Source organism: Chiloscyllium plagiosum, chromosome 24, assembly GCF_004010195.1.
Source record: "Chiloscyllium plagiosum isolate BGI_BamShark_2017 chromosome 24, ASM401019v2, whole genome shotgun sequence".
Classification (NCBI taxonomy): Eukaryota; Metazoa; Chordata; class Chondrichthyes; order Orectolobiformes; family Hemiscylliidae; genus Chiloscyllium; species Chiloscyllium plagiosum.
Genome location: NC_057733.1, coordinates 42,854,236 through 42,867,069, shown reverse-complemented (window position 1 = coordinate 42,867,069; position 12,834 = coordinate 42,854,236). Strand labels below are relative to the sequence as shown.

The 12,834-nt window shown below is 42.2% G+C and overlaps 1 protein-coding gene across 1 annotated transcript in view; it reads right to left on the bottom strand.

Annotated features, from left to right (window-relative positions):
- LOC122562216 (dynein axonemal heavy chain 17-like) overlaps positions 1 to 12,834 on the bottom strand; it is a 464,703-nt gene that overhangs the window by 431,726 nt on the left and 20,143 nt on the right. The window contains exons 5-6 of the mRNA XM_043714924.1: positions 8,640 to 8,739; positions 8,407 to 8,492 (exon numbers count right to left, since the gene is read on the bottom strand). Of these exons, the coding sequence (XP_043570859.1) occupies positions 8,407 to 8,492; positions 8,640 to 8,739 (186 nt within the window). The remainder of the gene's footprint in view (positions 1 to 8,406; positions 8,493 to 8,639; positions 8,740 to 12,834) is intronic.

Sequence of the window (12,834 nt, the reverse complement as noted above, 5' to 3'; positions counted from 1 at the left end):
TGGATTGAAAATTGGTTGGCTGACAGGAAGCAAAGAGTAGTGATAAATGGCTCCCTTTCAGAATGGCAGGCGGTGACCAGTGGTGTGCCGCAGGGATCAGTGCTGGGACCGCAGCTTTTTACAATATATGTTAATGATTTAGATGAAGGTATTAAAAATGATATTAGCAAATTTGCTGATGACACAAAACTGGGTGGCAGGGTGAAATGTGTGGAGGATGTTAGGAGATTACAGGGTGACCTGGACAGGCTAGGTGGGTGGACCGATGCATGGCAGATCCAGTTTAATGTGGATAAATGTGTGGTTATCCACTTTGCTGGCAAGATCAGGAAGGCAGATTACTACCTAAATGGAGTCAAGTTAGGTAAAGGGGCAGTACAACAAGATTCCCTAGAGTGTGGAAACATGTCCTTCGGCTCAACAAGTCCACACTGATTCACAGAAGAGTAACCCAATCAGACCCATTTCCCTCTGACTAATGCATTTAACAACTACGGGCAATTTAGTATAGCCAATTCACCTGACCTGCACATCTTTCGACTGTCGGAGGAAGCCGGAGCACTTGGAGGAAATCCACACAGACACGGGGAGAACGTGCAAACTCCACACAGACAGTCCCCCGAGGCTGGAATCGAACTTGGGACCCTGGTGCTGTGAAACAGCAGTGCTAACCACTGAGCCACCGTGCCATCCCCTTTGTGCCATCTTGCACATGCATGATGTCAATGCCAGTCTTTGTGCCGTCCTGCACATGCGAGATGTCAGTACCGGTCTTTGTGCCGTCCTGCACATGCATGATGTCAGTGCTGGTCTTTATGCCGTCCTGCATACATATGATGTCAATGCCGGTCTTTATGCCATCCTGCACACGCATGATGTCAATGCTGGTCTTTGTGCCGTCCTGCACACACATGATGTCAATGCCGGACTTTGTGCCGTACTGCACACGCATGATGTCAGTGCTGGTCTTTATGCCGTCCTGCACACACATGATGTCAGTGCCGGTCTTTGTGCCATCCTGCACACGCATGATGTCAGTGCTGGTCTTTATGCTGTCCTGCACACACATGATGTCAATGCCGGACTTTGTGCCGTACTGCACACACATGATGTCAGTGCTGGTCTTTATGCCATTCTGCACATGCATGATGTCAGTGCTGGTCTTTATGCCATCCTGCACACACATGATGTCAATGCCAGTCTTTGTGCCATCTTGCACACGCATGATGTCAGCGCCGGTCTTTGTGCCGTCCTGCGCATGCATGATGTCAGTGCTGGTCTTTGTGCCATCTTGCACATACGAGATGTCAGTGCCGGTCTTTATGCTATCCTGCACACGCATGATGTCAGTCTACGTGCCATCCTGCCCACGTGCAATGTCAATGCCACTCTTCATGCTGTCCTGCACATGCATGCTGTCAGTGCCAGTCTGCGGATGCGCCGGTGTCAGCTGCCAACAGAGCAGCGTTCTGTGAAAGGCACTGTACAGACAGCAGCTTTCTTACATTTTTTTAAATGTACGGTGTTAAATTTACTTTTGTTTGGTTAATAAGTATGATTACAACCTTCATTCAGGCTGTGCTATACCTTGCATTAGACTTTGGTTTTCGAGCGATCATGAGTGATATTTTTTGCTGATCTGCCCCTGACCCCACTTTTCCCATCAGTCCCATTATTTCTATTAAGTGATTTTCTATTAAGTGAGGTTTTCTGGAACGCAACCAAGGCATTATAGGAGAACTACCTGTATCACGAAAAGTTGTGGAAGGAGACTAGTGTAGGACTGGAACAAGAATTGTTCCAAATTTCCCATAAAGAGGCACACATAACTGGGACAGAGTGGGTACCCATAGCCACACCTTTAACTTGACAGATGTAAGGTAAATTAAAGGAGAAATTGTTCAGTGAAAGAAAAAGTTCAGCCACATGGATGAGAGGGGTGATGGATGGGGAATGCTCAGGCCTCTGCTTGAGGAATAAGCCAAGAGTTCATAGAACGACCTGGTGGGGAATAAAGGAAAAGAAGTATTGGACATCCATGGCAAACATGAGGCAGTTAGAGCCAGGGAACTGGAAATTGTTAATATGGTGGAGGGCCTCAGATGAATCGAGGATGTAGGTGGGAAGGGTCTGGACAGGTGAGAGAGAATGGAGTCAAGGGAGAAGAAAGTGAGGAGAAAGTAAGGACTGCAGTTGCTGGAGATCAGAGTCGAGAGTGTGGTGCTGGAAAAGCACAGCAGGTCAGGCAGCATCCGAGGAGCAAGAGAATCGATGTTTTGGGCAAGAGCCTTTCATTAGGAATGAGGCTTGTGAACCAAGGGGGTGGAGAGATAAATGGGAGGGTGTTGGAGCTGGGGGAAGGTAGCTGAGAGTGCAATATATAATTGGAGATGGGGATAATGGTGATAAGTCGAAGAGGAGGGTGGAGTGGATAGGTGGGAAGGAAGATGGACAGGTAGGATATGTCATGAGGGCAGTGGTAAGTTGGAAGTTTCAAACTAGGATAAGGAAGGGGGAGGGGAAATGAGGAAATTGGTCAAGTCCACATTGATGCCTTGTGATTGGAGGGTCCCAAGGCAGAAGATGAGGCGTTCTTCCTCCAGGTGTCAGGTGGTTAGGGTATGGGATTGGAGGAGGTCCAAGACTTGCATGTCCTTGGCAGAGTGGGAAGAGCAGTTGAAGTGTTTGGCCACGGGGTGGTGGGTTTGGTTGGTGCAGGTGTCCCAGAGATGTTCTCTGAAGCGAGTAGGTGTCCTGTCTCCCCAGTGTAGAGTAGACTACAGAAGGAGCAAGAGATACAGTAAATGACCAGTGCAGGCAAAACTCTAATGGAAGGCTCCTTTGGGGTTTTGGACTGAGGTGAGAAGGGATCCCATTTATCTTTCCACTCCATCGGCTCACAAGCCTCATTCCTGATAAAGGCTCTTGCCTGAAACATTGATTCTCTGTTGGAGGAAATGAGCCCCATGGGGCAGGTGGGCTGATACGATGGGCCTACCAGGACAGTCTGGTTTGTGGATTTTGAGAAGGAGATAGAAGCAGGCTGTCTGGGATTGGGAGACTACAAGGTTGGAAGCAGTGGGGGAAAAGATTTCCAGAGGTAATGAGGTCAGTGACAGTCCTGGCAACAATGGCTTGATGTTTGGATGTGGGGTCATGGTCCAGGGATGCTACCTGACTCACTATGGTCTCTAGCATTTGTTGTTTTCAGTGTTGGAAAAGTCCATCTGGTTCACTAATGTCCTTTAGGGAAGGAAACTGATTTCATTACCCATCTAGTTCACATATACTTCCAAACTAACAGCAATATGGTTGACTATGGGCAATTAGGGATGGGCAATAAATGCTGCCTAGTCAGCGATGCCCTCATTCAGTGAATGAATATAAAAAAGTAAGTTGTTTTAACTTTCCAAGCATAGACTGGGAGCCATAGTATTAAGGTTTGAATGGGGTAGGGGAGGAAGTGTGTTCAGAAAATGTTTCTCAATCAATATGTAGATGGCCTTCCTAGAGAAGGGGCAAAACACAACCTTTTCTTAGGAATTAAGGCAGGGCTAGTGACTGAGGTGTTGGTGGACGACCACTTTGGGACCAGTGACCATATTACTATTAGTTTTAAAACAGTTATGGAAAAAGATAGGTCCAGTTCACAAGATCTAAATTGAGGAAAGAGCAATTTTGAGGTATTATACAGGAACTTTCAAACGTTGATTGGGAGAGGCTGTCACACTTAAAGGGACACCTGACAAGTGGGAGGCTTTCGAAAGCAAGATAGTAAGAGTTCAGGACCAGCATGTTCCTGTTAGTGTGAAGGACAAGGAGGGCAGGTGTAGGGAAAACTAGATGAATAAAGATATTGAGGTTCTGGTTAAGCAAAGGAAGCATGCATATATATCAGGATTAGGCAGATGGGATATAGTGAATCTCTCGAGGAGTATAGGGAGCATAGGAGGGAAATTAGGAGGGGAGAAACAGGGTATGAGATAGCTTTGGCAGATAAGGCAAAGGAGAATCCAAAGAGATTCTACAAGTATATTAAAAAGACTAATTACAGAGAGAACAGGGCCCCTTAAAGATCTACAAAGTCATCCATCCGTGGAGCCACAGGAGATGGCTGAGATCCTAATGAATATTTTTCATCAGCATTTACTGTGAAAAAAGGCATGGAAGCTAGAGAACTCAGGGAAATAAATAGACTTGAAGAGTCTACAGAAGAGTAGGTGCTAGAGGTCTTAATATGCATAAAGGTAGATAAATCCATCAAACTTTCCACAGGACATTGTGAAAAGTTGGAGAGGAGATTGTGGGAGTCTTTGTTCAGATATTTATATCATCAACAGCCATGGGTGAGACACCAGAAGACGAGAGGGTGGCTAATGTTCTGCCATTATTTAAGAAAGACTGTAAGTAAAAGCCAGCGAACTACAGACGAGTGAGCCTAATGTCAGTGTTGGGTAAGTTGTTGGAGGGGATTCTGAGAGATAGGATCTACATGCATTTGGAAAGGCAAGGACTGGTTAGGAATAGTCAGTCTGGCTTTATGCATGTTAAACCCTGTCTCACAAATTTGACTGAGTTTTTCTTTTGAAGAGGTGACTAAGAAGCTAGGTGAGGGCAGTGTAGTAAACATTATCTATGTGGACTTTAGTAAGGCCTTTGACAAGTTACCACATGGTCGACTAGATAGTAGGGTTAGACCACATGGGATCCAGGAAGAGCTAGCCAATTTGAACACAAAGTTGGCTTGATGGTAGGAGACACAGGGTGGTGATAGTGTTTCGGATGAGGCCTTGACCAGTAATGTGTCACAAGGCTTTGTGCTGGGTTCACTGCAGTTCATCATTTACATAAATGATTTGGCTGAGAATATAAGAGGCATGGTTAGTAAGTCTGCAAATGACAGCAAAATTGGTGGTGTAGTGGATAGTGAAGCAGGTTGTCTAAGAGTACAACAGGATCTTGGTCAACTGGGCTAGTGGGCAGAGGAATAGCAGATGGCATGTAAAGCAAATGAATGTGAGATGTTGTACTTTAGGAAGACAAACAAGGGCTGGATTTACACACTTAATGGTCGAACCCTGGAAGGTGTTGTCCAACAGAGAGACCTAGGGGTTTAGGTACATAGTTCCTTGAAAGCGGTATCACAGGTAATTGGGTAATGAAGAAGGCCTTTGGCAAGATTGCCTTCATCAGTTAGAACATGAAGTGCAGGAGTTTGGACATCATGTTACAGCTGTACAAGACAATTCTGGCTGTCCTGCTTTATGAAGGATGTTATTAAACTAGAAAGGGTATGAAAAAGATTTCCAAGGATGTTACTGATACTGGAAGATGTGAGTTATCAAGAGAGGCTGGATAGACTGGCACTATTTTCCTCAGAACATTAGAGGCTGAGGCTTTAGAAGGTTTATAAAATCATGATGGGCATAGATAAGATGAATAGCCAAGGTCTTTTCCCCAGAGAAGGGGAGTCTGAGACTACAGGCCATAGGTTTAAGGTAAGAGGAGAAAGATTTAGAATCATAGAATCCCTACGGTGTGGAAACAGGCCATTTGACCCAACAAGTCTACACTGACCCTCTGAAGAGTATCCCACCCAGACCCATTCCCCAACCTTGTTATTCAACATTTCCCTTGACTAATGCACCTAGCTTACATGTCCCTGAACACTATGGGCAATGTAGCATGGCCAATTCACCTAACTAACGCATCTGTGGGCTGTGGGAGGAAACCCATGCAGACACAATGAGAATGTGTAAATTCCACACAGATATTCACCCGAGGCTGAAATCAAACCCGGGTCCCTGGCACTATGAGGCAGCAGTGCTAACCATTGAGTCACTGTGTTACCCTAAAAGGGACCATCACCATTCCTGGCCCTGTTCCAACCCAACTGAAGGACAGACCCATCAGAGGTGGTATCACAGCGATGTACAGTTGGGAGGGAGTTTCCTAGGAGGTCCTCAACATTGACTCAAGAATACATGAAGTGTTATCAAATTAGGTCAAACATAGCCAAGGGAATCTCCTGCTGATTATCATCTATCCCCAGCGTGTGAATCTGTTCTCCATGTTGAGCACCACTTGGAGGTTGTACTGAAGGTGACAAAGACAAACAATGTCCTCTGAGTGGAAGGCTTCAATGTCCATCACTAAGAGAGGTTGGGTATAGCACCACTGGTGACCACACTGGTCGTATCCTGAATGACAAAGCTCCTAGACTTTGTCAATGATGGGAGGTGGTAGGGGAAACAAGAGGTAAAAGTATACTTAAATTTGTCTGCAAAAAACAATCAGTCAATGTCATTGTGATGACCTTCTGCCACTGCTTTGACACTGCCAGTGCAGGACTCAACCAATGATGAAGTCGCTGGTCCTCAAGTGCCATCTTTCACCACTGGACCTGCCTCACCGATGTCGCCTCCAATGTAGCAGCCACTGATTCTGATGCCAGGACCTGTGCTCGCCCTGGAAAAGTAAGTAAAGGTCCACTCGAGGTCCACCCTGGGCTTGCTCTCCTCCATGCTGATGGCACATGAGGTCCGTGCACTGGGCTCGCTCGAGATTTGTACATTGGGCTTGCTTCAGGTCCATATGCTGGGCCTCCTCAAGGACCATGTTGTGGGCCTCCTCAAGGTCCACGCATTGGGTCCAGTTGAGGTCTATGATGGATTTGTTCGAGGTCTGCTCACTGGGCCTGCCTGCAGTGCTCACAAGGCTCACTTAAGGTCCCTATGCTGGGTTTGTTCGAGGTGTGCAGTATGTGTACTTGAAATCTGTGCTGGGCTCTTACCACCACCAATGCCAACCAAGCTCAGGACAAAAGGTATAATAGCACAAATAGTAAGAGACTGGACACTGAGCCCTGAGAAATACCACTAGAAACGGCTTTCCAAACATTTGACACCAATACCCTTTGTTTCCAGTCACTGAGTCAATTTACAGTCCAAATCATCACATTCTCTTGTATCTCATGAGCTTTAATTTTCTGACGGGTGTGCCATGTAGTACCTTGCCTTATTAAGCTCCATGTAGACAACACCTACTGGACTAATCTGATTAATCCTTCTTGTTACCACCTTAAAAAATGCAAGTGAATTTGTAAGAATGATCTTTCCTTAACCAAACCATGCTAACTATCCCTAAGGAATCCATGCCTCTCTAAGTAACAGTTAATGCTGTATTTTAGTGCTGATTCTCATAACTTGTCTATCACTGAGGTCAGACAAAAATGCAGATAAATATTTGGTATATATCTTGCACATTTTGAAAATTGGTACGAAGATCACAGATATCCAGTCTATGGTGCACTGCCTGAAATTTGGGACGTTTGGAAAAGTATCCTTATAGCATCCATTTTTATCCCCTGGCTTCATTTAATAGTACAGTGTACAATTCATTTGGCCTTAACAATTTCTCCACATTCAAGAAGTCTCTCCCTCCAATACTTCCCTTTTCATTACGCTTATTTTATCTAATATTTCACACCCCACCCGCGCCCCCACACATCTTTAAATAGAATGTCGACATTGTACCTCCCTTGGTAAAGGCAGAGAAAGTACTGATGAAGAACCTTGCCTACCTCATTTGCATCCACATGATTACACTGAGTCTGACCCTCATTTTTGAAAACCTACTCATTTGCAATTTACTTTCCTTCAAGCAACTATATTCATTTAACCTTTTTTCCAGAACATCACTAAGCCATCTAAAAATTTCCTTTGCCCATTTAGAACTTCCACTCTTGTTTTACCTTTGTTTCTTTCCTTAATGTTGCTATACCAAAACGAACTACGATCACTCACTCACTGCTATTCGTCCACCTGAACAACTTCATTTCTGAGGATTAAGTCCAGGATTTGGGGCTCTATCATTAGGCATGTTGTGTTCTGGCTAAGAAAGTTCTGTTGAAAGGACCAGTTGATATTTGGACAGTTGAAAACCCAAATATTATTGCCCTAACATTTTTGGTTTCAGAAATCTGCCTATGTATGGCTCCACTAACTCTCTCCCATATACAGGGGTCAAAAATGTATGGCAGTTCTAAGAAATAATGATACACAAGAAAGCAATGTTGACGAATAAGCAATGTTAAATGATAAAGAAAGCAATGATTTTTGATAAGCCATATTTAAGTGAAGTTTTATTTTCAAGAGAGACAATTGCCTCCACTTATGAGGAAGACATCCCTGAAGAGGTGAATAGGAAGGGTTTGGAGGGATATGGGCCGGGTGCTGGCAGGTGGGACTACATTGGGTTGGGATATCTGGTCGGCATGGACGGGTTGGACGAAAGGGTCTGTTTCCGTGCTGTACATCTCTATGACTTTATGACTCTATAAGAGATAATTGATAGCTCCTAGTTATTCCCACACCTTCGCCCCTACCACATGATGATTCTGCTTACCTCTGAATATTCTGTTTGCTCTAAATCCTCTATTAATGACTTCAGTGGTATCAAGTGCAAAACAATATCACTTGCCTCTTCTAGACCTATATTTAATACGGATACCAGGTAACAGAAAGTAAATTTAAAGTTCATCCGTAAGTCCCATCTGAATTTAACAATTCAAAGTATTTGCACATACTTATCTTTCAACACATACTTACAGAAACAAAATCTTATTATGTCATTAGTACCTGCTCTGATGTCATCATACAAGCTTTTCAGAGCTGGCCAATAACTGCTCTTGGATTTTTCTAGAACTTCAGAAATTTTGCGTGCTTTTGGCATCCATAACTAAAATACAGAAAAAAGTTTAAATGCTAATAAAGGCGCACACTGTATTAATTCTGTTTAATACTAAGTAAAAGATTCTTTGGACAACAAACAAGATGTTTTGGAGAAGACAGGCAAAGTCATTCATATTAGGGGAGGCAATGCCTATTGGCATTGTTGCTTTACTATTCATTCAGAAACTCAGCTAATATTCTATAGACCTGTGTTCAAATCCTACCATGGCAGCTGGCAAATTTGAATTCAATAAAGAATCTGGAATTAAGGGTCTAATGATGAGCACAAAGCCATTGTTATTTGTGAGGAAAATCCCATGTTGTTCACTAATACCCTTTAGGAAAGGAAATCTATCATTCTTACCAGGTCTAGACTACATGGGACTCCACACCCACAGCAATGTGGTTGACTCTTGACTGTCCTCTGGATAATTAGGGAAGGTAATAAACCCTGGGCCTGCCAGAGATGTCTACAACCCATGAGTGAATTTTTAAAAAGCTGACAATGTTTTGATCAAGAGTTGCAGGACTTGAAACATTGATGCTGTGTTTCTCCAGCACTCTGTTTTGATTCAACTCGGCTTGTATTCACCAGAGTTCAAAGAAAGAGATGGGATATGATTAAAACATATAAAATTCAAACAGGGCTGGATAGTCTAGAAGCAGGGAGAACGCTTCCCTAATTGAGGAGTCTAGAACTCAAAGTAAGACAATAAGACATAAGAGCAGAATAGACTATTCAACCCATCGAGTCTGCTCCAACATTCAATGAGATCATGACTAATCTGATAACAATCAACTCCACTTTCCTGCTTTTTCCCTATAACCCTTGATTCCCTGACTGATGAAAAATCTGCTTATCAAAGTCTTGAATATACTTAATGATCCAGCCTTGAAAGCCTTCTTCAGTAAAGAATTCCACAGATTCATTCTCCTCTGAGAGAAGAAATTCCTCATTTCTGTTTTATGTGGATGACCCCTTATTCTGAGATTATGATCTCTTCCACAAGGGGAAGCAACCTTTCCATTTCCACCCTATCAAGTCCCATGAGATGCTCCTATAAGATTTCCTCTCATTCATGCAAATTCCAATGAGTGTACAGACCGAACCTATTCAACCTTTTCCCACATATAGTATCAGCCGAGTGAACCTTCTCTGGACAGCCTCCAATGCCAGTATACCTTTCCTTACATAGGAGGCACAGAACTGTTCACCAAATTTCAACTGTAATCTGAATGCTGCCATATATAATTTCAGCAAAACATCCCCTTTGAAATAAAGACTATATTCAATTTGCCTTCCCTATTACTAATCTTCTAATGAATAACTAGTAATATCCAATGAATGAGGAAAAAAATAAAAATTCTGTTTGGCAATTCTCTTTGCTTCTTGTTACTCTATGTAGCAAAGAAAACCACATTCTTCCCACTCTTTCGGTAAAGATATGATCCTGGATATCTTAAGAATCTAATGATTAATGGGCTGAAAACCAGCAGATCAAGTTTAATTTGAATAAATATGAGATCTTGCATTTTGATAAAACAAACAAGGGCAGGACTCATACAATTAAAAGTAAGGGCTTGGATAGTGTTGGAGAACAGAGAGACCTATGGGTTGAGATACATAATTCTTTAACATTTGTATCACATGTAGATATGGTGGTTAAGAAGGCATTTAACACACCTGTTTTCATTGCTCAGATCTTTGAGAATAGGAGTTGGGGCATTTAGTTGAAGTTGTACAAAATATTCGTGAGGCCTCTTCTGGAGTACTGTGTTCAGTTCTGATGCTGGTGAGGGTTCAGAGGAGATTTACTAGGATGTTTCCAGGAATGGACGGTTTGAGATTTAAGGAGAGGCTGGACAGGCTGGGACTTTTTCTATTGCAGTGTAGGAGGTTGAGGGGTGATCTTATAGCAATTTTTATAATCCTTAAGGGTACAGATACGGTGAATGGCAGGTATCTTTTTCCTAGGGTGAGGAATTTCAAGACAAGGCGGCATATTTTAAAGGTGAGAAGAGAATGATTTAAAAAAGATATTTGGGGCAATCTTTTTACAGAGAGAATGGTCCATGTGTTGAATGAACCTCCAGAGAAATTGGTGGATGTGGGTACAGTTACAATGGTTAAAAGGCATTGAGATAAGTACATGAATAAAAATTGTTTGGAGGAATGTGGGCCGAGTGCATACAAGTGGGACTACTTTAATTTGAGATTATGGTCAGCATGGAATGGTTGGACCGAAGAATCTATTCCTTTGCTGTATGATTCTATCTCATATTATCTCATTTCCTCCAATTTTCGACCCACCCAATCTCATACTGACACATGGAAATAGCTTCTCTAAATCTACATACAAAAACATACTTCTTGGGTCCAAATGGAACAACCCTATACTTTCCAATGTTGAGGTTTATCTGGCAAAGTTTTCCTCATTTAGTTAATCTAAAACTGTCCATTTTAACAATTTTCTGCTTTCATCTACACTACCCTTTAACTGTTTCACTTACCTTAACTTGGATAGATAACCCACTATTCATTCAATTATGTTATTTACAAATATACTTTAAAATTGAGATCCATATACAGATATTTGGGGACACTAACAGAGAAGGAAGAATGTCAATGAGTGATTTACATAACATAATTAAATAGTTGGAATTATAATGAGCAACTATAGACTGATTAGTCTATTGCTGGAAAAGTATTGGGATCGATTATTAAGAAAGTTATGGGAGAACATGTGAAACATCAAAAGTGATTCCAGTAGAGTCAGCATGGCTTTGTGAACAGAAATCATGTCTGATAAATTTATTAAAGTTTTTGGATGAAGTTTCAATCAAAATGGACAGAAGGGAACCAGGTACCCAGGTACCTGATAGTAAAGTCCAGTGTAGGTTGTAATTTGGCCAAATGAATCTCCAGGTTTGTGGTTGCTTGCTCTATCATGACCATGGATCATAATTCTGGATTACTTCTGAATGTCTCTTATATATTAATTCTGACATTTTTTAAACAAAAGGACTGATAAAGACAAAATGATTTTGGATGCAAATCCAACAAAAGTCTAGAAATAGGAACCTGGAATGTGTTACCTGACAAAGTGTCAATTAAGTCGAAAAGGGGAGAAATGCATTATAAATTAAACTATAATTTCCAGTAAGTTATCTCAGGCTGCCAACATATTGTGAGAAAAAGCAGCAGTCAGACTGAAAGATGTTTTGTGTGTTCCCTTTTCAAGAATACACAAGCACGGTGATTAAAATCCAAGTCCACCACAGTCTGTGCGTGTGTGAGTGGAAGAAAATAGGTTCGTAAACTGTGAAGTGTGCACATGTGCCAGTGGGCTGAGGTACTCAAGTACACTAGTCTGAGTTTGCGTACTAATATGCTGTGAAATTCACAAGCAAAGAACCACCAACTAAGTTACCCCTGCATTGCAGACAAAGGTCTTGCTCACTTTGACAGTTAGAAGCCAGAAAGCCTGACAAAAGGAAATGGGACACAAGGATTTCAACAAACTGACAAAACCAAAAGTTCCATAATCAACTATTCAACTATTAATGAACTAGGTAAAAACTATTAATGAACTACTACCTACCCTTCACAAATGATCCAGAGACTGAATTCTAAATCTTTCAAGTTTTTTTCTTTTATTTAGACTCACTTCTCATTTCAAATCTCTGCATATACGTTTTGCATTATTATTTTTTGTGTTTAGTATCTAGAAAATTTTCTCTTTTGTTAACTCAAAAAAGCCTAATTAAATTGGCTCCTTTTAAAACATACGGTCATCTGATCTCAAGAAAGGTATCCACACAGGAAAGATCCTTTATCAACTAACTTTGTTTTGATCACCAGAGTAAGAAAGGGGAGCCAGTTCATCTTCACCTAGAAGGTTGACAATTTGGGTATCCCACTGAGAACAGTGATAATTGGAGGAGCCTTGCCCAGGTCTAGTCATAACAGCAGTGTGCTACACGATTATGTGAACAAAAGGGCTATGAGGAAAGTCCAAGTCATGCACAAAGGCATCAAATTATCGAGAAAGGAACCTCTGAAGCGAATTCTCTACCCAGTGACTCCTTCCTTTCATGCATC